Consider the following 25,039-nt stretch of genomic DNA (forward strand, 5'->3'; position numbering starts at 1 on the left):
ATCCCCTGAGCAGGGCCCTTTCTCCAGTGGGAGCTGCTTTCGTTTTGGCTTTTTGGCCGCGCATCCCTTTCCCTCCACGTCTCTCCACTCGTTTCACCCGGGACGGTTTGGCTTCCGCACACCCACTACCCCCGGCCGGGGAGCGGTGAGGCTCAGCGGTGGACGGGCCGAGGAGTCACCTCCGGAGAGCGCGGGAACGCGGCCGCCGCCGGGCCCCTCAGACATCCCTGCCGGCCGCCGCCGCGCTGCCGCACGCGAGGCGCGCTCGGCCGGGGCCGGGGCGCGAACCCGCGACCCGTCGCTGGGCTCGGACGTGCGCGTCGCCACGCGCCCCTCGGCACGGCGGGCCTTGGCGCTCCCGGCGCCTGCGCGCCGCGGGGAGGCCGGAAGTGTCGCAGGGGCGCGCGCCGGCGACATGGCGGCCGCCCGCTGCTTGCGGCTGTGCGGGCGCTGGCGGCCGGCGCTGCTGGGGTCCGCGCGGCGCCGCCTCTTGGCGGCCGCCTCCGCCGCGGCCCCCCCGGCCCCGCTGGGCTCCGCGCCGCCGGCCCGCGCCGCCTTCAGCACTGGCCCGCGATGGCACCAGCGGAGCCCCGGCGGTCTGGCGGGGGGCGACGCGCTGGAGGGCGGCGGCGGCGAGGACGGTGGCGGCGGCGGGGCGGACGCTGGCGGAGCCGGGCCGGTCATGACGGCGCTGACGCCGCTGCTCGTCCCGGAGCATTTCCCCAACGTCCCTCTCATCGCCGTGACGCGCAACCCCGTCTTCCCGCGCTTCATCAAGATCATCGAGGTGAGGAGCCACGGAGCCCGGCCCGCCTGCGGCCCGGCGGGGCGGTCCCGCGGCCGGGGGCTCGCCCTCGCCGCCCCAGCCGGCTCGGCGGGAAGGGGAGAGCTGACCGCCGCCGAGGGGTGCCGGGGCCGTGGGGCGGGCGATGGCTCCGGGGCAGTTTTGCAGCTGGTTGCCGAGCGTGGCTTTGCCTGGCCTTGGCTGAGAGCCCTTAAAGGGGGGACGGCAGTGTTTGGGCCGGGGTTTTCTGGTGGGCGGTGTGACCGTCCTTGGCGGTGCACGCAGGTGCATGAGCTTGTCTCCCAGCTTCTGGTAATACCGGGGGTGCTTTCCTCCTCGAAGCCATACTCTTTGTCTTTACAGGTTTCTTTTAATTGTAGACTAATGAGGAGGGTAGAAAGGTGTGCAACGCTCTACGGCCTTCTGCTTCTTAGTGTTTATTTCCAACTATATAGCCTGACCATACTGGAATAGTGGTTTCTTTTGGGATAGTTATGGACTTCGGGTTTCAGGAGTATTGCATCAGTCAGTAATGCCGCTTCTAACAGGGAAGGTCAGTGATTCACACAGAAACTCTTTCAGAGTTTGCTGTCTTCTCTGTGTTCTTTTGCTGAAGGTTAAGCAAATGTGTCCTTGGTTTAGCTTCGTGGGCTTGTGCCATAGCACCAAGAACAATATTTGTGAAGGCAGTAAACTGTGAGCTGCAAGAAGAAAGCATGAATTCAGTATAGAGCAACACTGCTACAGTGGGAGAGGGTGCTGAGAGATGGGGATGGTAATCTCAAAATTTCAGAGTGTGATCTTTCCCCTTTGCACCCCTATATGTATTTTTAAGAGCCATAAATTTGATCTTTGATATGTGACTTGAGCTCACAGGCCAGAAATACTTTTTCCTCCTGAAATGCAACCATTTTGCAACAAGTACTCATATTTTTGCACCTCACTAGTATTTTACCAATCTGATTTTGGAGTAAATGTAACAAGAACTGAATCAATGTTTTCCTGTTCCTGTAGTGTTATTTCTACTGTAGTATTTTTCTGCATGTCCAAATCTAATATGTGCAACTTTTAGTGTCTTTATAGATGTGTTGGGGGGGGGAGAAGATTATGTATTATTATGATCTTTAGGCGCGCAATCATATGACACTTTTATGTATAAGTCATTAATTTCAATGCATAGGTCAACAGTGTCTTACATTAAGATAGTTGTTAAGTGCTCTCTCTTATCCTGCAAATTCATTGTGCTGCCATTTAATACTTTATTTCCTGACAATGTGAAGTCTCTACAGTGAATATGGAATTATTAATTTTCTTCTTTCTGTTAATGTCTGTGACACTGGCAAGTGTAGTTTTGCTAGACGTTGTGCAAAACTAAAATAGGTGTGCCAAGATTAGAATAGGCCAACAACGGTGGTATTGCTCGTGCTGCTCTGTCAAGACCATGCTGTTTATTGTCAAAAGCATTGAGCAACGCAGCTTGTGTCCATCACTTTGAAAGAACACTCAGTGGTCAGCAGTATGACATCATCCAACAGTAGAATTCATGAGGAGGTATTTTCTCAGTCACTGAGGGTTCAGCTTGCTGTGATAACAACTACAGTGGTGCTGGGAGATCTGCCAGGGACAGATGCGTGGCATCCAGAGAGCAGAGGGGAGTAAGAAAGTACAACAGGAGGAAGTACTGGCTGGGACTCAAAGCAGGGACTCAGGTAGGCTGGTGGGTGTAGGAGAGCAGTTGAGCAGAGGGGGCTTTGGAGAAGTGGATTTAAACTAGGGTGGGTGGGCACAATTCAGGCAATTGATGGGGCAGATTGGACTAGCTCCCCAGTAGGAGTGGAGAGCTGGGACATACAGGTATGCAAGGCAAAGGAACAGTGATAGCAACAGAAACTCTTACGAAGTGTTGTTCAAGTGACTGAGAGGTTTCTTGCTCATAAGACTTGTACAGATTAAGCCTGGTTTCTCCCCCTGCCTTCGAGCTTGTCTTATGTACTCAGTGACTTGTTTTAAATACTCAGATTTCATGTTTCTCTAATATTCTTCCACTTCCATATTACTGTCCCTTAATGGGGGCAAGACTAGAAGAATTCAAGATTAGACTTCATAATTCTGTCATAGGGTTTCACCATGCCTGGCCTTACACACTGAGGGTGCAAAGCTTACAGAAAATCCACCTCTGACTTCATACCTATTGTTGTCCTAGGTAAAAAATAAGAAGCTGGTTGAGCTGCTGAGGAGGAAAGTTCGTCTTGCCCAGCCTTATGCTGGTGTTTTTCTTAAAAAGGATGATAAGTAAGTCATTTCTCTTGATCTCTTTAAAAATGTAAAAATAAGCCATTTCCATGGCTAGGCTGTATTTACACTAAAAGCTATGATCTGAAATTTCCTGCCTTGGGTAGCGTTACAGAAATTGTGTATAGGCTTGGACCATCCTCTAACTATGACAGTTTTCATTGCCACTACCAGCACTGCTAGGAGCTTGAGTCGTGCTTTAGAAAAGGCTGTTATTATTTGGGAGGGAGATGAACCATCCGGGTAGTTGGGTGATTTGGAAAGGGACTACATGGTGGTAACAGTGGGGATAAAGTGAAGTGTCTTTGCTCCTGAGTCCAGTTTAAAGTTCTGCAACCAGTGATTGTTTCTTTCTTTTTTTAATCTTACCTGCTTTCTCAAGATCCTGAATATCTACTCCAATTTTTTTCCTCAATAGCAATGAATCTGATGTGGTGGAGGATCTGAATGAAATCTACCAGATGGGAACTTTTGTACAGATTCATGAAATGCAGGACCTTGGAGACAAGTTGCGTATGATAGTCATGGGACATCGAAGGTAATTACTTGTACTTCCACTGCATCTCACCAGACTTCTTTATAAACAGATATATCCCTTTATTGTTTTCACCACGTATATGCATTTTGATACACAACTCATGTACGGCAAGCTTTTGTGTTGTTACCACAGCGTATCCTGATAGTGCTCTGGTGCTCGAGCCCCAATATTCTGTGTACTATTACAGATGCGACAGGTTAGCCGCAAAAAGGAAGAGCTAGTGCATGTCATTCTCATATAAATTGTAATGTGATGCAAGCAAACATTCATTAAGCTGAAGTTTAGCAGTTTCTTTGACAAGTACAGCAAGGTTTAGTAATGGTGAAAAAAATTCTCTGGAACTAATTCAAGCCAGTATTTTTGCTTTTAAAAAACAAAATAGTGTGGTCCAGAACTGTAATTATGTCTTGTATACGTAATCTTGTCCCAGAACTGAATTGAAGAAAATAGGATTATTGTTGGGAATATAGGTTTAGCTATTTGTGCCAAGTATTTTGAGCTAAGACAATATAAAATTGTGGTTTTAAAAGCATCAAATAATTCATTTCCATTAGAAGGGAAAATACAAGGACAGAAACGTGGCAGAGGAGACAGATTCAGGGTGGGTTTTGCTTTGAAGCATTGCTTTTTTCCTCCTGCTCACTTTGCTTCAGTTGCATTTGTTCTGGACAGCAAAGAACGGGCAGTACTTCTCGAAGCTGAGTTTGCGTGCGTTTGCAAGTCAGCTCCTCTCCAAATGAAGTTTTAGACCTCCTGCTGCATTACCAAAGCACAATCTTGTTTGATTAGATTTCAGAAATAGGCAGCTATTGGTTTTGGTTTACTTGGAATAGAAATGTTTCCCTATAACTTGGAAGGTGTTGGGAATTGGTCTTCATTTATTTGATCGGGACACAGAGCACTGGTCAGTCATGTCCATAGGAACCACACTGGATATCAGATCTGAGGAGCATGCTGCATTTACAGGGAAAAATACAGAAAAGGAAACTCTTATGTCAGCAGCCAAAATAATGAAATGTGCTGTCCTGCAAGTATGGGTCCTCTCTTTTCTAAATCCCTCCCTTAGCTCTCCCCATACACTTTCTAGCATGCCTTCTGGGTCAGAGCAGCAGCTTCTGTAGTCAATCTGGAGCTTTTTACGTGCTGACTGGACGGCTGGCTGCTGCCAAACTCTGTTCCGGTTGCCCTGTGAGGGGATGTTGTTCTACCCAGCAACTGATTTCCACCACCAGCGACCCCACCCTCCAGAAAATGTTTTTGAACTTAATTGTCTATGACTCTATTCTGTTGACAAGAGTAGGCAAAATTAGTCAAAAGTTGCTAGTGACAGACAGTCAGGGTAGTTGAGGAGGTCTTATTTTTTGAAGGAGATCACATGGAAAATAAGACCTGTACCCTGCGCATAATGGCAATTAACCCATGAGCTGGGAGTCTGTTACACCACAAGGTTTTTTTGGACTCTATTCACAGCCTAGTAAGACAACTTTGTCAAAGGCTGTTGCAGTTTCTGAGTGTTTGTCTAGCACTCGTCTTTGGTGGGGGAAACCTTTTAAGCCAGTGGAGAGAGCAAGATTTTGATCTCCTTCTGGAGAACTGTAGGTCATAATCTGTATTGAAAACGTCTGACGTGAGGTTGTGTGCACAGCAGGCAAAATTCAGAAAATTTTAAAAACAGTAACAGGGAAACTAATTTTTTGGAAGGTGATTATGCCATGTGATCTAGCCTGTCCCTTTTAGAGATCAATACTCAAGTAATTGTTGTGGAATATATTGTGGGTCTGATCTCTTTCATAGTCTATGACATCTCTTTGTGTAGTAGACTAAAATTTCAAATGTCTAGATATGGAATGACTTCAAGGTCCATTATACACATGGTATGTAATATTCAGTATTACAGTAGATAATGCAGCAGATGTGGTTTAAAGCAGAGAGACTGAATGCTGAGAATCAGGAAACTGAAAAAGCAGAACACTATATTCAGAATTAAAGCGAAACAGTGAACTTGCTTTTCAGGAGGACAAGAAGAGGGTATGAATCCACATCAGAGTTGTTAGTTCATGTAGCTAGAGAAACTAGCTCCTGAGCAGACATACTAACAATGATGCCTTATTAATTGTTCTGTTCATCTGCTGCAACTTGTCACTGAGAAGTCAGACAGTCTGTGACATTGAGCTTTATGTGCATGTGTATGTTCACCAACATTATTTAGATTATTTTTCTTTTAATCATCAGAAATCTGTTTTTGTAGTTCTGCAACTGGTTTAAGCTAACACAGTTTACGATAAAGGTGCTGTCAGCTGCCCTTGGCCCCTCCCATTCACACACCAATAGGCTAATTCAGTGGTCAGTTAACTTTTTTGTATGACAACTTACTGTAAATTTACTTAGTAAGTCCTGTCAGTTTCTGCCACTTGATTATTACTGTTTCACTAAATCAAGCCTTATTTTGACAAAATGAACCAAAACCTAAGTCTTGTCAAAACACGTACAATCAGTCACCTTTGTCAAAGTTTGAAATGTTAGTTTACTCAAAATACAACTTAGACTCTTTCCTTTTCATGCTGAAGAGCTGAAATCACATATAACAGAGGAAAATTGGTTGTAGCTGGTTTCTTTTGACTTTCAGGATTCGTATAAACAAGCAACTAGAGGTTGAGCCTGAGGAGCCTGAGAACAAACAGAAAATTAGAAGGAAACAGAAGCGCTCTAAGAAAGAGGCTGAAGAGGAGCCTGGAGCAAAAGACCAAGCTGTGGAAGTGGTACTAGATCCTGTAGCTGCTTCCTCGCAGGAAGTTCTCATGGTAGAAGTAGAGAACGTGGTTCATGAAGATTTTCAGATCACAGAAGAGGTTAAAGTGAGTGAATTAATCATACGAGCCTGGACTTGTCCTGTAGAGTTGCACCTACATTTCTTGCTTAAAAGGAAGGGTTCTAAAATCAGGCTCTAATTTCAGGCTTCAGAAACCAGTTCCTCCTTCTCAGTCACTGCATGAGGGGATTATATGAAAATAATGAATTTCATTACAACAGCTCAATTCCTTGGAACTGGTCACTTCAAAGAGTTGCTGAATGAAGAGGTTGGGCTGTGCTTAAATCTGTGTAATATCCTCTATCAAACTGAGTCTTTGCTCCAAGGTGACTTGAGTGGTCAACCTGATCATATCTTCTGGCCAAGAAAGTTTTGTGCATGCAGGAAGCCAGCCTTATAGCCCTTTGTGCCTTTCCTTGCCTCCCGGGAGGAATAACTGCCCCAACACCGAGTACCATTACAGCACACCATTGCAGATGGGTGGCCAGGGGCTGTATTTCTGTGCTCCCATGCTGGAGAGGTTGGGGAATGTCATATTTATACTGAGGCCTTGTCTGTCCTTTCCCAGTCTTTTTGTTGATTAAATTTTTGTTGTGTTTATAGGCACTTACTGCAGAAATTGTCAAAACAATCCGGGACATCATTGCCTTGAACCCCTTGTACAGGTATGTGTTTCCCATGCTGCCCTGCTTTGGGAACAGTGTGTTATCAGGCTGGAGTATGCTGAGATTTTCTGTTCCACTTGTCCTTTTGCTCTAATGAAGAGATATTTGCTGAATTGTCACCTAGAATTCTGTTTTGGGATGTAAGCTTTATCATCTATTGTTGGAAACAGACAGGAAGTTTTGAAAACCTGACGTGAAACTTAGATACGAGGTAGGATGATTAGTCCTATGGCAGGTGAGCTGGGTCTAAGTGAAGCTCACTGCAATAACTGTCATGGTCTGATCCATGTAATATGAGCATAGTAAGAGTCTTAGCATACTGGCACACAAAAATTTTGCATAACTGTTAAGAGAGCATTTCGTATGTTTGGTTTTATTTATCAGTGATTGTTCCTTTTATCAAGTGATTTATGTGTTTGTTACTGAGTATTGGCTTAGTCAAATTTAAAAAAAATGAGTTATTTTGCTATGAAACTGAGCTGTGTTTCATTTCTTTACTCTGTCGTAACAAGTAAATAACTCTATAAGGGTACTGTCTTACGAATGTAAAACTTCACAGAGCATTTTGGGTTTTATTACCATTTTTTCAGAGAGTCCGTACTTCAGATGATGCAGGCAGGACAACGTGTGGTAGATAACCCTATCTATCTGAGTGACATGGCTGCAGCACTAACAGGGGCAGAGTCACAAGAACTTCAAGACATCTTGGAAGAAACCAGTGTAAGATGAAGCTGTTAACTAAAGCTATGCTAACTGAATCAAAAGTATGTCTGTTACATGTCATGGTTTCTTTACCAGCCTCAGTACAGAGGGGACTTCAGTGCTGTGTCTGATGATAGGTTAATATCAGTGACTAGGTTCCTGTTGAAGGATATAGTAAGTCATTAATAACTTGTCTTAAGGGAAAGGCTGGAAGCTCTGCATCTTTAGTGGCAAATAATTTTCTTTTGCACATTGGTTGGATGCTGTGGAATTGCTACACGTTTCGTCTTTCCACGTCGGCAGGTGCTGGAGAGTTCTCCCAGACAACCTGTTGGAGCTTTTTATTCTCCTTTCTCACTGGGAGTTGACAAGAGTATCATGTCTGAAAACTCATTTTGTGTCTATCTTTTCCAGATTCCCAAACGGCTTTACAAAGCCCTTTCCCTTCTAAAGAAGGAATACGAGCTGAGCAAACTTCAGCAGCGTCTTGGAAGGGAGGTAGGTTTTTCAAGTAACACATAACTTGTATGTATTTATATCATGTCCACCACTGTGATGCTTAGCACGGCCAGTGAAGAATTTTAAAGCAAGATAATGGTACACACTCTAAAGGGAGGTTATTTTAGAGTTAAGATTTTATATTCTTCTTCCGTTAGAAACTCGATTTTTCATGCACGTTGTAGAAGACGTGAGGCTATGGCATCTGCTGTTAAATAGTGTCCAAGTTGTAATTTTATGCAAGCGGGTAAATCCTAGAGGACTGCAATTTACCAAGCATCTGTGTAAAAATATACAGCATAATACTGTATATAGTAGTGTAATATTATGTGTAATATTACACTATTATGTGTAATACTGCACATAATAGTGTAAATAGCACAATGTTATTTTAAAAGACCTTCTGCTAACCACTGTGAACTGCAATAGTTCCTGACTGTTGTAAGTTTTAATCAGAATACAATAACTGCATGAAAATGGTAACTAAGTGTATGAAGTACAAAGATTTGTGTATACTGAGTCAAAAGTTCCTGGGTTTATTAACTCCCAATAATTGGGGCTCTTAAAATTCATGTTATGTGCAAAACGCTTTTGGACCAGGGTAGGAATTGTTGGAGACCTCTTAAGCAAATTGGACACATGCAGTCTGTGGGACCAGATGGGATGCATCCAAGGATGCTGAGAGAGCTTATCAATGTCATTATTTTGTTGTCTCAATCATCTTTAAAACACTGTGGTGACTGGGGAGGTTCCTGGTAAGTGGAAGAAGGTAAGCGCTATGCCCATCTTCAAGAAGGAGAATCGGGGAGACTACAGACATGTCAGCCTGCCCTCAATTCCTGGGAAGATTATGGGGAAAATCCTTCTGGAAGCCCTGTAGAGGCAAATGAAGGAGGACGTGATTTGGAAGAGCCAGAAGGGATTTTCCAAGAGCAAACTGTGTCTCATCAACCTGATTGTCTTCTCTGATAAGAAGGCCTAGAGCACAAAGGGAGAACAATGACTGTTGTATACATTGACATTAGCAAGGCCTTTGTTGTGGTCAGCCATAGTATTCTTATGACCAAATTGGGATGTTACAGACTGCAAGGATGTAGTACAAGGTGGGTGAAAAAATTGGCTAGACTACTGGGCAGAAACGGTTGTGATCAACACTATAAAGTCTAACTGCAGCTAGCTACTAGTGGTGTCCCTCAGGGAGTCAGTAAGAACCTCCTCAAGTTCAGCAAAGAGAAATTCATAGTTCAGTACCTGGGTTGGAATAACCCCGTGCAACAGGACAGGCTGGGTGCCAACTGGATAGAAGATAGCTTTGCAGAAAAGGACCTTGAGGCCCTGATGTACAGGAAGCTGGCCATGATTTAGCAGTCTGTCCTTGTGGCAAGGAAGGCCAACTGCATACTGGGCTCTGTTTGCAGCTGTCGAGAGAAGTGGTTATTCCCTTCTATTTGGCACTAGGGAGATCACATCTGGCTTAATCTGCCCAGCTTTTGGTCTCCCCACCATAAACAAAACACTGAAGTACTGAATCACAGCCAGCGGAGGCCACCGAGATGTGAAGGGAGCTAGAGTACGTCATAGAGTCACTTTTTATGTTAGAACGTGCTGCAAATTATTTCCAAGTAGTGTTTTCAGTTGCTGAGAATGTCATAACTGAAAAGTATTTGAAAGCATTTGATGTTTGATGGGTGGTACCAGGAACAGAATAGTTACTGTATTTGTTGCTTTGTCTAGGTTGAGGAGAAGATCAAGCAAACACATCGCAAATATCTTCTCCAAGAGCAATTGAAGATCATTAAGAAAGAGTTAGGTCTGGAAAAAGAGGACAAGGATGCTATAGAAGAGAAATTCCGTGAGCGACTAAAGGAGCTGGTAGTGCCAAAACATGTCATGGATGTGGTTGATGAAGAGTTGAACAAGTTGGGCTTGCTGGATAATCACTCCTCAGAATTCAAGTGAGTGCATGGCTGTGTCCTCTGCTGTCAGGGTCAGTTGGGAGAAAGACAGAAATCAATACAATTCTGTGAAGCTCTTACCTTAAGAGTTTCTTTTGTCTTTTTGTCATAGTTGTTTTCCCTGAACGTAGCATATGATCACGTCCTAGCTATAGGATTGTTCTCCAGATCTCATGTCTTTTACCGTAGTTTACCTCTTTTGATCATTTTAGGTCTTCTCTTGCAGCCTAATGCTGTGGATAAGAACTGTGCAGTTCGTTCCCCCTCATGAAATGTGCTGTGATTCCTTCAGCCCTTAATTTTGGCTCTTCTCTCTTGTACTTAGGTATTTTCATTAGATGTGGAGAAGGGAAGCTAGTTGCTAACACATGACACTGGCTAAGCTACCTGAGGTGGTCCCTGAAGCGTTGGGGTGGGGTTGGAATTGCAAAGGAGTGAATAGCTTTTACGACTGTTGTGGTTTGACCCCAGCTAGCGGCTAAGCACCACGCAGCTGCTCCCTCACTCCCCCTGGCTCCCAGTGGGATTGGGAGGAGAATCGGGAAAGAAGGTAAAACTCGTGGGCTGAGATAAGAACGGTTTAATAACTAAAGTAAAATATAATACCAACAATAATAATAATGAAATATAATAATAATAGTTGTAATGAAAAGGAATATAACAAAAAAAAGAAGAGGGAAAATAAAAGGAAAAAAACCCCAGTGATGCACAACGCAATTGCTCACCACCCGCTGACCGATGCCCGAGCAGCGATCTGCCCCTCCCGGCCTGCTCCCCCCCATTTATATATGGGCGTGACGTTCCATGGTATGGAATAGCCCTTTGGCTAGTTGAGGTCAGCTGTCCCTGCCATGCTCCCTCCCAGCTTCTTGCACACCTGCTTGCTAGCAGAGCATGGGAAACAGAAAACTCTTGACTTAAGAGAAGCGCTACTTAGCAACAACTAAACCGTCAGTGTGTTATCAACAGTCTTCTCACCCTAAATCCAAACCCAGCACTGTACCAGCTACTAAGAAGAGAATTAACTCTATCCCAGCCGAAACCAGGACAACCACATAATATGTGACATGGATTGTCAGAAACTGAGCTTGCTTTGAACATTTCTTGTCTGTTGAGGCAGTGTGTGCTATGCAACACAGCAGTCAGTGTACTCATCAGCACTTTAATGTCCTGGATCTTTGCTTCTAAAACAAAGTATCTTTTGTGGAGTAAAAGACTGTGTTTGAGGGCAGACAGTCATTTGGATGAGAAACATCTTTATAATCATATACTAGGAGGAGGAGGGAGGAAGCTAGGAAAGACACACTGGGCTTCACAGCCAGCATAGTATCTTTCCCTTTCCCTCGGAGTAGTAACAGTGGTAGCAAGTTTGCAAAGGAAGTACTTGGGAGAAAAAAGCCAAAGCTCTGTTGGTGTGGTGATTGCCATAGAGTGAATCCTGGGACTAGCCAGCCAAGCACAGGGAGGCTTGCTTCTCTGTGTTCGTGACTGCACACAATTTACTATTTACTGCATCTTGCAGACCTCCCTGTACATTTGAATCCCTGATCTGAGTGTGCAGAGTTTTAGAACAGATGAGTGCTGCTTTTACGCACTTGTGTTCTCCTCAGTAGCAGTCTGTTTAAACTGATTATCGCTACCATTAGCTTCCACACTAACATCCTTATCTCCCAGTCTTAAATCTTTCTCTGTCATGTTGTACATCCAGCTGTTTTCCTTGCTTCTGAGCCAGGAATCTTTCTTCTTTACATTGTTTTGGTCCACTGGGGAAACACAGAAAACTGGTTTTCTATCTTTTAAGTTTCGTGACCTGATCCAAACAGTTGACAGTAGTGAAGCTTACAAACAATCCTGCTCATCTTCAGACAGGAACCAGCCCCACACCAAAAAATCATACAGGGAATTTGTGTGCAGAAATCTAGGTCTTTGCGTGGTGTGTTGGAGGTTCTTTGTCTCTGGAAAGCAAAAGCTGTGAAAAAAAGCTCTGATTTTTTTGGCGGGGAAGGGACAAGGGAATGAAGGCCATAACAACAGGTTAGCAGTGACTGCCAGATAATGGTGTTCTTTTCATAGTCTCCCTTCCATGAGTAGTTTATATCCCACTTGTTCTGGATGAGGTTATTTTGGAAGGCAGTGGAGGAAGGCATGAGCTGGTTGTTGTCAAATCACTCTCATTTGTGTGTTTCTGTCAGTGTTACACGGAACTACTTGGACTGGCTGACATCCATCCCGTGGGGTAAGTGTAGCGAGGAGAACCTGGAGCTGACCAGAGCCCAAGCAGTTCTGGAGGAGGATCATTATGGAATGGATGACGTCAAGAAGCGAATTCTGGTAAGGCAGGAATAGGCAGTGTGTCCCGCTTCACACTCTGCTTAGCATCAGGCATTTTGGATTTGTTTCAGATTGCAGCTCTCCATTGAATTTGTGTTAATTCATGGATCAAACAGAAAGCTGCGTGAAAGAACAGAATGTTCTGGTGATCAGTTAATGTATTTAATTACTCGTGGCAATGAAGGTCATATTCTGATTTCAAACCGCAATATACTGTTTTACTACTTAATGCTGAGCAAGTGAGTAAGTGTCCAAGGGAAGCAATCTCTGGATTTTAATCAGTTTGTTCAGAGACTATTAAAATGGTTCCGCTTGACTGGCAAAGCTGCTCCCTTTCCAAAACACACTGAACCTCTACTCATAACTCTAAAATTAAGAGGGGGGAAGTTAGCTAAGATGCATGTTTGCCTCACAGCCTTTACCTATCCCCAGAGTTGTGTTGGATGCTGAAGGGTTTATAGTCTATGAATACAGCCCTCGTAATAAGCAGACAGGGTAGTTTTCAGTGTTGCCTTGTTCCACAACTTCTGTCACTTTTACCTGAAGATGTCCCGCCTGTGCTTGCTGTGGTTAGGGAAGCTGTTTTAGGTAAGAGTAGATACTTGCAGCAGGTTGCAACAACTTCAACAATTTGCTGTGGGAACTGCCTTCCTTTCCAGGGGACAGCAATAGGCTCCTCCTTGTAGCCAGCTAACGCATTCAGGCAGTGAAAGACAGTCCCAGTGCTGGCAGGATTTGTATCATACTGGGCAAGTGCATGGAAGTGCCCAGTGGAGGGGGGACAGGTGCAGATACCGACTTTGCATTAACAAATTGTGGCGAGAGCGTAGCAGATTTGGTGAAGCCGTTGAGTGTAGCTAGCCTTCAACTTGGCCATTTCCTTCCAAAGAGCGTAGTAAGGCAGTTTCTCTTACTGTTCCCACATGCTGTATGTAGCAGAGCTTTGTGTTACCTTGGGGACAGCACTGGTGGTACTTAGGCCACCTCAGTAATTGTTGTGCACAGAAGCCATATGGGCATCTCCTAAGCTAACAGTACTATGTCGTTCTAGATAAAGAATAATAAATTCTTAGACATCCTGGGATTTTGCTTTTATTAAATTGCTTTGTTCCAGTCTCTTCTAGAAGAAGATAAAGGTTGTGAAGTATCTCCTTGGTGACAGCCAAAGGGGGCTTCTTTCCCTAGTAGTGCCCAAGACTTGTGACTAAATCCCGCTATCTGATTTATTATTTTGAATGATTTATGGTAAGCCTGTTGTTGCACACTTGCAAGCAGATAACCCCTTTTGAGTATCATTCTCTTATGTTGCTTGTCAGCACTATTTGTGCTGACTAGGCCCAGCCTTTATACAGAAATAGATTGAGTTGCATCATGCAGGTCTGGGGCTTTGATTATTGATGTGATTAATTCCACGCAGAGCAGATTCCCCAGTTGTAGCAATGCAAGTGAGGTTGATGATTTTAAGGAACTGAGAAATACCTACGCAGGTTTGAGCCTTAATTAGATTGGTGCTATTGTCCTTGTATAGTATTGCCGTGGAGTTCAGCGCTGTAGGGGGAAGAGATCAAGACTCATCTTTGCTAAATAACTGGCCTGTTATAGGGGAACCACGTCTCTGCCCACTTGCACAGTGATTTCTCCACTGTAAGCATATGAGCAGTTGAGACTTCAGTTCTGAACCGTGATCTTTTGATTTCTCAACTGCTGAGTGTTATTTGAGGGTTGCCTAGCATAGGAGTGTGAAAAGATGCAAGTTTAACTTAGCAAAGAAGTGGTACAGTAGGAGATGCTTACATGTAGCTTGAGAGACTCAGGTGAGAACTAGGGAAGCTAGGAGAAGAACTAGAAGTCTGTCTTCCCACTCCAAGACAGTGGAGAGAGAGAGACTGCTTCTCCCAGTGAGATGAGCACAGAGCACAAAACCCAGGGACAACCAAGTATGTAAATAACCAGAGGGAAAAGAGGTGCACCAGTGTCCTTACTTAGCTTCTCCCCTTGCCCTCCTCAACTCCTTTGAGGACCAGTTTTGCGGATGATGCTGGTTTTGTAATCGTTGCTTGACCTGATAACAAATATGTTTTGGTGTTGCTCCAGTTGCCCTCTGTTCACTACTGGTGCTTCATCTGTTCTGCAGGAATTTATAGCAGTCAGCCAGCTGCGAGGATCCACCCAGGGGAAGATCTTGTGTTTTTATGGCCCCCCTGGGGTCGGCAAAACCAGCATTGCCCGCTCCATTGCCAGAGCCCTAAACAGAGAGTACTTCCGCTTCAGTGTTGGAGGGATGACTGATGTAGCAGAAATAAAAGGACACAGGTCAGTGTGACTTGGGCAGTTTCTCTATCCAGTAGTTTTTACAAATGTCAAAATAAGAAACTAACTGAAGTTGGACAATGTGTGTAATTTTCGTCTCTGTTCTGCCAACCCTTGCTGACAGGAGTTGGGATATAGGAAGAGGTGAAAAGTATAGCAAAGGGCGGAGTTTGGAACATAATCATATTCGTGTCTCTAAGCGCAGTTGCTCCCTGCTGCTTGTGTATGCTTATGGAAGGTCTTTGAAAAGCTGTGTGAGCTACCCAAAAGCATTGGACTGAGCCAAATGCTGATTCATGTCTGTCTATAAATGCCAGCACTAGAGAATGGTGACAGTGTGAACAGGGTCATTCACGTGTTCAGGTGTGATTGAGACTTGGTTTCTGAATAACCAGGAGGGAGGTGCTGCATGAGGAAGACTTGGGAACAAGAATATTCATGGGGAGAACAAGAAGATGTGAATACAAAAATCAGTAGATCTGACCCTGCCACACATTTATTTTCCTTCCACATAACCTGAAAACAAAACTAGCAGTGTTTTCAAACTAGTAAGAGTAGCTCTTCTGCAGCGTGAATTGAACCTGCGAGGTTCTGCCCTGTATGAAACAGAAGCAGAGAGAAATATTTTATGTGCTTTTCAGGATGTTCTCTGCTCTGTGCCTCTTGGCATTCACTGTGGTGTTACCCTCTTGCTCTGCTTCTGCATGTTCCTGGATGCCAGTTCCCTCTAGCAGAAAGATTGTGTTTTGCTGTTAGTAGTTTGCTCCTTCAAAGTATCTTTTGATTTACACTGATCTTCCTTTTTTGTCCCTATCAAGTGAGGGAATGAAACCTTCCCTTTTCTAACATTTCTTTACCCAAAAAACAAGAAGTCACTATTCAAACATCTCTGTTCTCAGCCTTACCTCTTTGCTTCTGTCTAATTTAAAAGTGGTTAAAACTAAAGATAAAAACTGCAGTCCAGGAGTTTTCTGCCAAAATTAATGTCTGATCTCTACTAGAAACAGACTAGATGGGTCTTGGTGCTTCGTATGGTGATGGAGAATGCTTTTGATAGATGTAGAAGAAATATAGACTTGTTTTCCAGTAGGATATACCTGTTCCGTCAGCTGCATGCTATGTTGTGTGATGTGTGCTGTACTTTACAATGGTTCCCTAAATACGGTCTCTGGTAAAACAGGAGGACATATGTTGGAGCAATGCCAGGAAAAATCATCCAGTGTCTGAAGAAGACCAAGACAGAGAATCCGCTTATACTGATCGATGAGGTGATGTATCTGGTCTTTCTTCTAGTTTTTGTTCTTAAAAACATGTATCAATTCTTGATCCCAATAGGAAAGGTGAAGCAGTAACTCTCCTAAAAATCCCAGGGTTTTTTATTTAAATGAGGCTGGGCTCTCAAGTTCTTTGGGTGACAGTGATACCTTAGAGCCTTTGTTTTCTCTTCTAAAACAGACTTCAACTTCAATATTTCAGTTGTGCCCTTCTCATTAAATTGCAGCTCTTTGGATCGCGAGGATCCTAATGGAGCTGGCTGGATATTCAGAGGCTTCAGTAGCTCTTGTGTTCCCTACCTAGGTGTGGGTACATCATTGTGCACAAAACCACTATTGCCCGTGTGCTTATTAGAAAGAGTCACTCTCTCAGCAGGTCTAAAGCAAGACTATAAGGAATAATATGCTTACGGTCAATTTGTGGTCTGATTTGAGAATAAATGAGTCAGGGCTACCTACCAGCCTACTGCTTTGTGGAAAAGCAAATAAGGACAGGATATAATAGCAAGCGTTCAGAAGAGACTAAAGGTCTCTCTAGCCTCCTTGTGTGCCATGCCTGGGAAAGACCAACAGCAGATGTCTTGGGAATGGTATGGGGGACCGACAAACTGGGTAATGAGTTGCAATGTAATGTAACCAATGAGTATCTTGATTTGAAAGGCAATGAAACGTGTAGGTCATGACACTTTTACTTAAGTGGTGTTGGTGAGGAGCCTTGCGTTGGCCATAGTAGCAAACTGCAGTATGTCCGTCTAGTTAACACTACTCTTTAGGAAGAAAAAGCAGTGGAGAGCGGCCCTGTTGTGACCTCTCCTTCTGAGGACATGAACAATGCTGAAGGAGAGAACAACCTTGGACATGGTGCTGGGCAGCCGGCTCTAGGTGGCCCTGCTTGAGCAGTGGGGTTGGACAAGGTGACCTTGAGAAGTCCCTACCAGCCTCAATCAGCCTATGATTCTGTGAAAGCAGCAAAGGTCACTAGCTGAGCTGTGATGAGTGGCTGTGTATAGGCACTTTGCACCTTGGGCAGAGTAAGGAGAGTGTCTTAGCTTACGTATTAGGGAAACGGTATAAGCTACTACCCTGTAGTCCTCCTACTGTGGAATAAGTATTCTGGTCTGTGACTATAGCTTAGCTTAGCTTAACAAGTAGTAGCCCACTAATCCACAGTAACTCACTTGCTTTTGATTGTATGCACACTCACTGAGACTTCATAGGGCTTCTCTACTACACTGTTAAAGTCCTGTGTCTTGTCAGGTGTGTTGTGCTCACGCGGTAGGATAGTGGGGACTTGGGTGAATGCACAGAAAACTGATAGACTGGTAGTGGCTGTTTATGAACAAACACATGAAGATTTTCAGATGGAGCCTTGAAAGAATCTTTGTGTGAGAATATATTGTGGTGAAAAACTTCTTAGAGCATTTAAAGTTTTTTTCCCATAGGTGGATAAAATAGGAAGAGGATATCAAGGGGATCCATCCTCAGCCCTTCTAGAGCTGTTGGACCCAGAACAGAACTCTAACTTCTTGGATCATTACCTTGATGTTCCTGTGGATTTATCAAAGGTATTTCTCTCTTCTGCAGAGGTTGTAGAGCTGGAATGTGTGAATGTGTATCAATGCAGAGATTTCCTGTCCATGAAAAGATGCTGACATTTTAGTCAGTTGGAAAGTCAAACAGATGGGATTGAGACACGAGTGGTATGGGGCTGTCTCTGCAAGAGTTGGCTTTAACTGAAGTGTCTGTACGTACTTCAGAGAACACAATCACCAGCATACGTCCTGTAGCCCTAACTCCCTGTGGAGCTAGGGACACAAAGATGCATGGTCTCAGCTAGAAAAGGCAGGAGTTTTTCTTCTACGTAATGATTGGCAGAGTTGCTGTCAAGTGAGGTGGCCTCATGCTGCTGTCAAGTTTTTGAAATTGGTTGTCTTCGCACACTGTTGCACTTTTTGTGCAGCTTACATTACTTGCAGAATTGATGGATTAGAAATATATTTACATAATTTGGTCAATTCTGTGCTAACTTCATAGAAGATAGAAATAACTTAGAAGTGAGATCTAGTTCTCTCCAGGCAAATAGTATCCTGGTCCATATCAGACCATTCTAATTTCCCAGTTTGTGCTGTGTGTATTTCTAAACATTTATTTTGAGCGTAGGGAACATCCTACTACATAGTTCTAAAATCCAAAACTTTTCCTGTAATAAAAACTAGATTCCACAGAGAAGATGATCTTGCTCCAGCCCTTCAGACAGAGACACACAGAACTGAGGAACTATTGCTTGGAGTAAAGCAGCAGGTTAATGAAAATTCATAATAGGGTCTTGTAATACTTCCAGGTGCTTTTTATTTGTACTGCCAATGTAACGGAAACCATTCCAGAGCCACTGCGGGATAGAATGGAAGTGATAAATGTATCAGGATATGTAGCAGAAGAGAAACTTGCAATTGCAGAGGTAAGAGAAACCCACTGATGCGCTGTGAATTACATCTGATAAAATGGTTTTGGCAGATTCAGGCTTACATATTTACATCTGTAAGGCTTATATTTACACAACTGTGTCCAAAAAAATGGGGCACGTGGCATTTCGGACAGAGTTGCTCCGATTTGAACACCCAGTTAAAGTAACTCCGGTGTTCCATAGGCTGTGGACTCCATTCTGCTATTAGCTCAATGCCATTTTCTGAAGTTGAGTGAATTGGAACCACCAGGCTTTTGTCAAAAATACTAACAGAAGAATGTGGTGGATTATTGCTTTCAGAGGTACTTGGTCCCTCAAGCACGAGTTCTGTGTGGCTTGGATGAAAACAAAGCCAAAATCACATCGGATGTCCTGACTGTTCTCATCAAGCAGTACTGCAGAGAGAGTGGGGTGAGAAATCTGCAGAAACAAATAGAAAAGGTGAGGGAAAGTTGTGTATAACCATGACCACTGTGCTTCAGCCTTCTCAGCTTTTTCTACAGAAACAAATTACTGTCTCCCTCAGGTATTGAGGAAATCTGCCTATAAAATTGTGAGTGGAGAAGCAGAGATGGTCCAAGTAACACCTGAAAACCTGCAGGACTTTGTAGGAAAGCCCATCTTCACTGTGGATCGCATGTATGAAACCACTCCTCCAGGAGTGGTGATGGGTCTGGCCTGGACAGCTATGGGTGAGACAAAATGGCTTTTGGGTTAATGTCTACATTTCCGTATAATTTTCAAAAATTGAATGTGATAGTCAAACTGAATTTTCCCTACTGAAAACTGAATTTTCCCAGTGAAGTTCTTCTGCTGGCACCAGTAAAATTAACTTCTGTGGCCTTTTAGATCCTGACTGCTTCTTCCCTGAAGAAGGGACCCTTTCTTACTCCCTTACCCAGGCTCATTTTAGCTTCAGGCCAGCATGTTTTCTTTTTATGCTCCATATCCTATATGAACCACATACATTAGGAACAGCAATGACTAAAAGCATAAGCCTCTTCAGAGAGGACAAGACCTTGTCTGCTTTCTTAAAAGCAGGAGGTGCCATTCTGACTTGTGGCACAGCTGAGGCATCCTTATCTCTTCAGTGATGTCACACCGCTGACTTGGCTTTTGATGTCAGGGCAGATACAGGTGTTCCCGCCCTCTGTTGGGGCGGGTGCAGTTGGCTAGTTACCGTTCTTTGGATTACTCCCCTAGTAACGTGGGGGCTTATGTGCACCATGGTATTGAAATGCAGCACACAGCGAAGGATGTGACCCCTGCATGCTCTAATTGACCTTGGGTAGAACTGAAGTCGTTAAGAGGGAAACGATCAGTATGGTGGAGAAGGTAAATAGATGTCTGACACTGGAAAGCTGAACTGGCTAGAAATGTATGGTATGAGCTCATCTTACTTTTTGGCTATGAAGAGCCTGAAACCATTATAGGAACTGATTATTTCCACTATGTAGGGGTTGCATCCGTATTGGTGGAGTGAGGAGTCCAAAGCAGCAGTGAATGGAGACTGTCAGTGCAGTGCTGTTGGGATGTCTAGCTAGCCTTCCTGAAGGAATTCAGAGAACAGGTTTCAGCTGCTCTTTACCCAAGAGCTAGTGTCTCATCAGAGAGCCCCAGTTCCAAATTCCTGACGCTGCTTCTGCATCACCAAAACCTTCTGGTTTGATTTTCCTTTAACTTTCTCAGGATGTTGTTTTTCTTTTCTTTCTTAGGAGGTTCCACTCTGTTTGTTGAAACGTCCCTGAGGCGACCCAGAGACAAGGAGAACAAGGATGGGTCCCTTGAAGTAACAGGGCAACTGGGAGATGTAATGAAAGAGAGCGCCAAAATAGCTTACACATTTGCAAGAGCCTTTCTGATGCAGAAGGACCCCAAGAATGACTTTCTCATGTCTTCCCATATCCACTTGCATGTGCCAGAGGTAAACTGATGCAGAATTCACAGAGCATGTGTAGCAGCTAGGCTGGTTTACTCCCCTAGACACAAAGCTGGAAAGCACTTCATTTGTCCATACGTTGTGCAGAATGCCCTCTTCTAGCAGTAAAACCTAGAAAAGAAGACATTTCCTCAGGATCCTGTGAAAGCATTCTTATGAGCTGTTTCCATTCCTTTCTGCAGCAAGCATGTGGCAACAATACAGGGGCTTGGATAATGCTGTAAGGAATCCTAGACTTTTGTTGTAGCTGTTGGCCCTGTTGTGCAGGTGGGGAAACCATGGCATAGAGATAAGTGATTTGGATAAAAGCTTGTATGCAGCTACAAGGAAACCAAAGTTTAGGTCTCTGTGTTACCAGGCCTTCATTAAGGCTTCAGGTCATTTACACATAATTGAAAATCCTACTCTTGGTCTCTGTGCCATGGTTCCTAGTCCATATAATGGCAGTGATTGCATTTTTCCAGTGTTTGGGAGTGAAAATAAACGCACGCAGTGCTCAGAGGGGCTCATATGCTCTGTAACAGGCTTTGGGCAGGTGCTTTACTGAAGACAGATTTTGTACTATCATTGTGCCCAAGCTTTGCTTCTGAACTGTTGCATGCTTTAACCTAGTCCACAGTCTCCTTGTTGCAGCTTGCTCTGTGTCTGTCCAAGTGCTTGGTTGTTACCTGTGTGTTTGTTTCCTGGAGGATCAGAAAACAGCAGACATTGTGTCTGCCTCTACTCCCTCTCAAACGTTCATTTCTTCTGCTCTTACCTCAAAGATCTGTTTGATCTCGGATAAATCCAGACTCTCACTAGTTCAGGCCTGGATTTTGTTGGGCTTTCTAAACTGAATGATCTTTTCTGCCTTGAGTGATTTTCAGTATTGTCCTCCAGTATTTTGCGACTCTTGATGCTCTCTTCCCTTGTGATGCTGACCTCTGTTACCTGTTTCCATGGTTGGCTTAGGTCAACAAAAAGCTTCAAAGCATTCATGCTCTGTTGTTTTTGCTTATGCTGCTTGTTCAGAGCCCTGAGCCTGATAAGTATTGTGGTGGCATCAGGCCAGAAACCAAATTGTAGACTCATGGATTATTCCTCATTAATAAGGTGAGGACTGACATAGCTGTTAATAGATCGGCCAATTCAAATAGCAAGATTCCATCAGTGACACTTTCACAAAAACCTTTGTGAGACCCCGTGAAATTGGGGCCATGTTAAAACAGCAAGGACAAAGGTGTTGTCTGGCTTTGCTGCTCTTTGAATGAGCTAAAGGCAGGGGGTTTGTGCCTTTTTTTTTTTTTTTTCTTTTTCCCCCAAACAGGGAGCAACACCAAAGGATGGACCAAGTGCAGGCTGTACTATAGTGACAGCTTTGCTATCACTAGCCATGAATTGCCCAGTGAGGCAGAACGTGGCCATGACGGGAGAGGTGTCATTAACTGGAAAAATTCTTCCTGTTGGTGGAATCAAGGAGAAGACTATTGCGGTAAGAGCTCTTCTCTTGTCTCTGTGCATCACCTGTGGGAGAGAGCCCTGGATTGGGCTCAGCGGTGACTGGGACAACCAGAGCGATTGCCTCTGTAGTGAGAGAGGCAGTGATGCAATATACGCTGTGGAGAAGCCTGCTGGGGGAACATGGGGATCTTGCCTATGCCTCGGGCTGTGAGGAAGGAGATGGGACCCCAGGCTTTGTGCCAGGGCATCTGTGTTGACCTAGTTACTGGACTGGTAGAGTTAAGGGTGGAAGGTACCATCTGGCTGTTAAAGCTGTCTTCTCTATCACAGACTGGTATGGTCCAATAATCGGTGCTGGGTTGAAGTGCCTGTTTAAGGAGGGCATCCAGTGTAGATTTGATGGTATCTATAAGGTATCATCCTTAACATTAAGGCTCTGTTCCCTAGTTCCAGCTTGAATTTGTCTGACTTAAAATTTCATGTAAATAACACTATGTTTTTCTGTTTTAGATGGAAGGAACTTAATTTTTGTGTCTTGCATTTTCCCCTGTGAAGTTTCTTTGTACCTCATAATCAAGTTACTTAATCCTCTTCTCCCCTGCCCCCCCTCCCCAAGTTATATAGACAGAGTTCTCTGATGCACTCTTGCAAGCACTGGATTTATAGTGGTGCTTGCTTTTTTGGTTTCAACCCTTTGCAGTTTTCAGAATTCTTTTCCAAGCATTGAATCTCCCTCCGTACTTTTCATCTGCACAGCTCCAGCCTACCTCAGCCTTGCATCACACACATTTTTCTGTCTTCAGGAACGGTATTAGCTCTTTCAGTAGCCTGTTGAGCTGGGGCTTCACATCAGCGTGCTGTCCCCAAATCTGTTTGGGCTACAGCCTTGTGCAATGCGATTCTTCTTCCTCATGTGGCTTTAAAATGGGTAATTTTGCATTTTGTTTTGTGGTAGTCATTACAGGAGGACTAACATGATGCCACTTGATGAGTGGGCTCCACTTTTTGTGCTCCTTCCGATGTGGATGTCCGTATCAAAAGGTTCTGTAGAATGGTGCTGTGGGTCATGCGTGTTGATGTGGTGGGTTGTCTGATAAGCTGTTTCTAATTCTTCCTTTGATTCTAGGGTTTATCCTCACCCAAGTTGGAACAGACTTTTAAAACTCTGTGAAATAGTATGATTTGTTCTAAACAATCCCCCAATGTGCTGACATAGTCCTACTAAAATCCCTCCAGCTTCAGCTGTCCCTGCAGCTGAGACGGGTGGGACTGGAGAGCGTGTGTTTTGGGGGCTGGGGGGATCTAGAACATGATCCATCCTTAGTGACATCTTCTGTAAGTAATGCCCTTGCTGCTCTCCAAAGAACAAAGTAAAGCCAGATCATGCTCCTAGGTAACTGTTCCTGTTCTTGCTCTCTAAAATGGGAGAGTGTGTTTCTGGTAGATTGATGGATTTCTAGGACTCAACAAACGGCATAACTTTCTTTTCCCCATAGGCGAAGAGGGCAGGTGTTACCTGCATCATTCTGCCATCAGAGAATAAAAAGGATTATTATGACCTTGCTGGATTCATTACAGAAGGACTAGAAGTGCATTTTGTTGAGCACTACAACGAGGTGTTTGATATAGCATTTTCAAAGCTGGATTCTGCTGGAGGATGACGTTCAACAACCTGATGGCTGGAAGGTGGTCTGTCCCTTAATCCTCAGCCCCCACCCAGAAATGGGGTGACCTGGGGCAATCCTGAAGTGGGACGTGGAGCTATTGCTGCTGCGCAGCTGCTGAAATGAATTATGGCTTTGCTAGAATAAAGTATTTCTCACTCTGTAATATTGAATTATGATCCATATTAAGTATTTCCAATAAAATTGTGAAATTTTACCTCAGGAATGTGCATGTTATCAGCCACCAGCAGTGGAGCTAGTCTAGTCTCTTCTAATTAAAGATTTTTCAGTTATTTCATTGTAGTTCTAAATAATGCTTATGGAAAAACATTTAACTCTACAGAGCTGGGGCTATGACTTATGTATATGGTGTTCCTGATATACTGGTAGCTGAGTAGCTCTCAGAAACCTCTCCCTGTCTCGACTTACAAGCCTGTGCTAGGCTGGAGGGGAAACTGAAATTCTAGGACAGTTCAGCAGAGCTAGCGCATTCAGCTGCTGAGGGACGTGGTTCTCCAGATTAAATCACAGCTCAGTACCCTCAGAAACAACTCCAGGCTGAAAGAGAGAGCAGACCTGGACAAAAGAGCGAGCCATGTGCTCAGTATCAGCAGTTAGCACTGCACTCCGCCACAGACTGTCCTTGCCACTGTAGCAGCTGTATTATGTTCACCAAGTGAAAAAAGGAATTAAATGTCTTAGTGTGACTGTTGTACATCAATAAATGCAGGCTTGGGCCAGAGAACTTGAGTACTTCATCTTATAGCACATGCTAGAAAAACAGAATTTAAATAGGGGAAGAGTAGTTACATGAAGTCTAGTTGAAATGTATTTCCTTGTGCAGGAAGAACAGCACTTGCCCCGTCTTGCAGCAGGGTAGCCCTTAGTGGAGAACAAAGAATCATCCTGCTGAAATTCAGGGAGCTCTGACTGTAATTCTCTCTCATGATTTGGTAACACACTGCAGAAAGTAGGGCGTGAATGGACGGTACAAGGGGAAATGCATGAGCAAGAAAAGCTGCACAAGGAATAGGCTGAAGGGCCACGGGGAAGGCGTACAAAGTCGTTACTATTTTCAACAGCAATTTTTGTCCAGACTTCTCTCCTACCTCTCTAGGTTTGGAGACAGACTGGGAGGTGGAAGCTATCGCAGCCTTCACAGGCTTCGCTATTGCAGAGGCTTCCACATCCTGAGAAAGGCTAGCTCTGCGAGGTCTGGAGGAGGAGGATTCCCCCTCTAGAATATAACACAGACCAGTACCAGCAACTCCAGTATCAGCATCTCCAGCTGCAGCTAAAATAAAATAGCAACGCAAGTTCTGGATCACTGCCGTTCAGGGCCTCGTCAGCACAGTCCCTCAGCATCCCCAGGAG

The 25,039-nt window shown here is 44.3% G+C and overlaps 1 protein-coding gene across 5 annotated transcripts; it reads left to right on the forward strand.

The window, feature by feature from the left end:
- Positions 1-517: 517 nt before the first annotated feature.
- LONP1 (lon peptidase 1, mitochondrial) lies at positions 518-23,882 on the forward strand. 5 transcript variants are annotated; one of them, XM_050910733.1, is made up of 18 exons: positions 518-787; positions 2,988-3,076; positions 3,495-3,614; positions 6,241-6,469; positions 7,027-7,088; positions 7,679-7,808; positions 8,205-8,288; positions 10,023-10,243; positions 12,436-12,574; positions 14,709-14,887; positions 16,065-16,152; positions 17,601-17,723; positions 18,500-18,616; positions 18,923-19,063; positions 19,149-19,314; positions 20,338-20,546; positions 21,868-22,032; positions 23,498-23,882. In XM_050910733.1, the coding sequence occupies exons 1-18, from the start codon at positions 683-685 to the stop codon at positions 23,660-23,662; spliced, it is 2,532 nt and encodes an 843-aa protein (XP_050766690.1). In that variant the 5' UTR covers positions 518-682; the 3' UTR covers positions 23,663-23,882. The 5 variants fall into 5 exon arrangements, 3 of the variants coding, with proteins under 3 accessions (XP_050766690.1, XP_050766691.1, XP_050766692.1); XR_007767689.1 differs by having other exon boundaries at positions 638-787; positions 21,868-23,082; positions 23,498-23,550; XR_007767690.1 differs by having other exon boundaries at positions 638-787; positions 21,868-23,042; positions 23,498-23,540.
- Positions 23,883-25,039: the final 1,157 nt, after the last annotated feature.

Source organism: Gymnogyps californianus, chromosome 24 (genome assembly GCF_018139145.2).
Source record: "Gymnogyps californianus isolate 813 chromosome 24, ASM1813914v2, whole genome shotgun sequence".
NCBI classification, from domain to species: domain Eukaryota; kingdom Metazoa; phylum Chordata; class Aves; order Accipitriformes; family Cathartidae; genus Gymnogyps; species Gymnogyps californianus.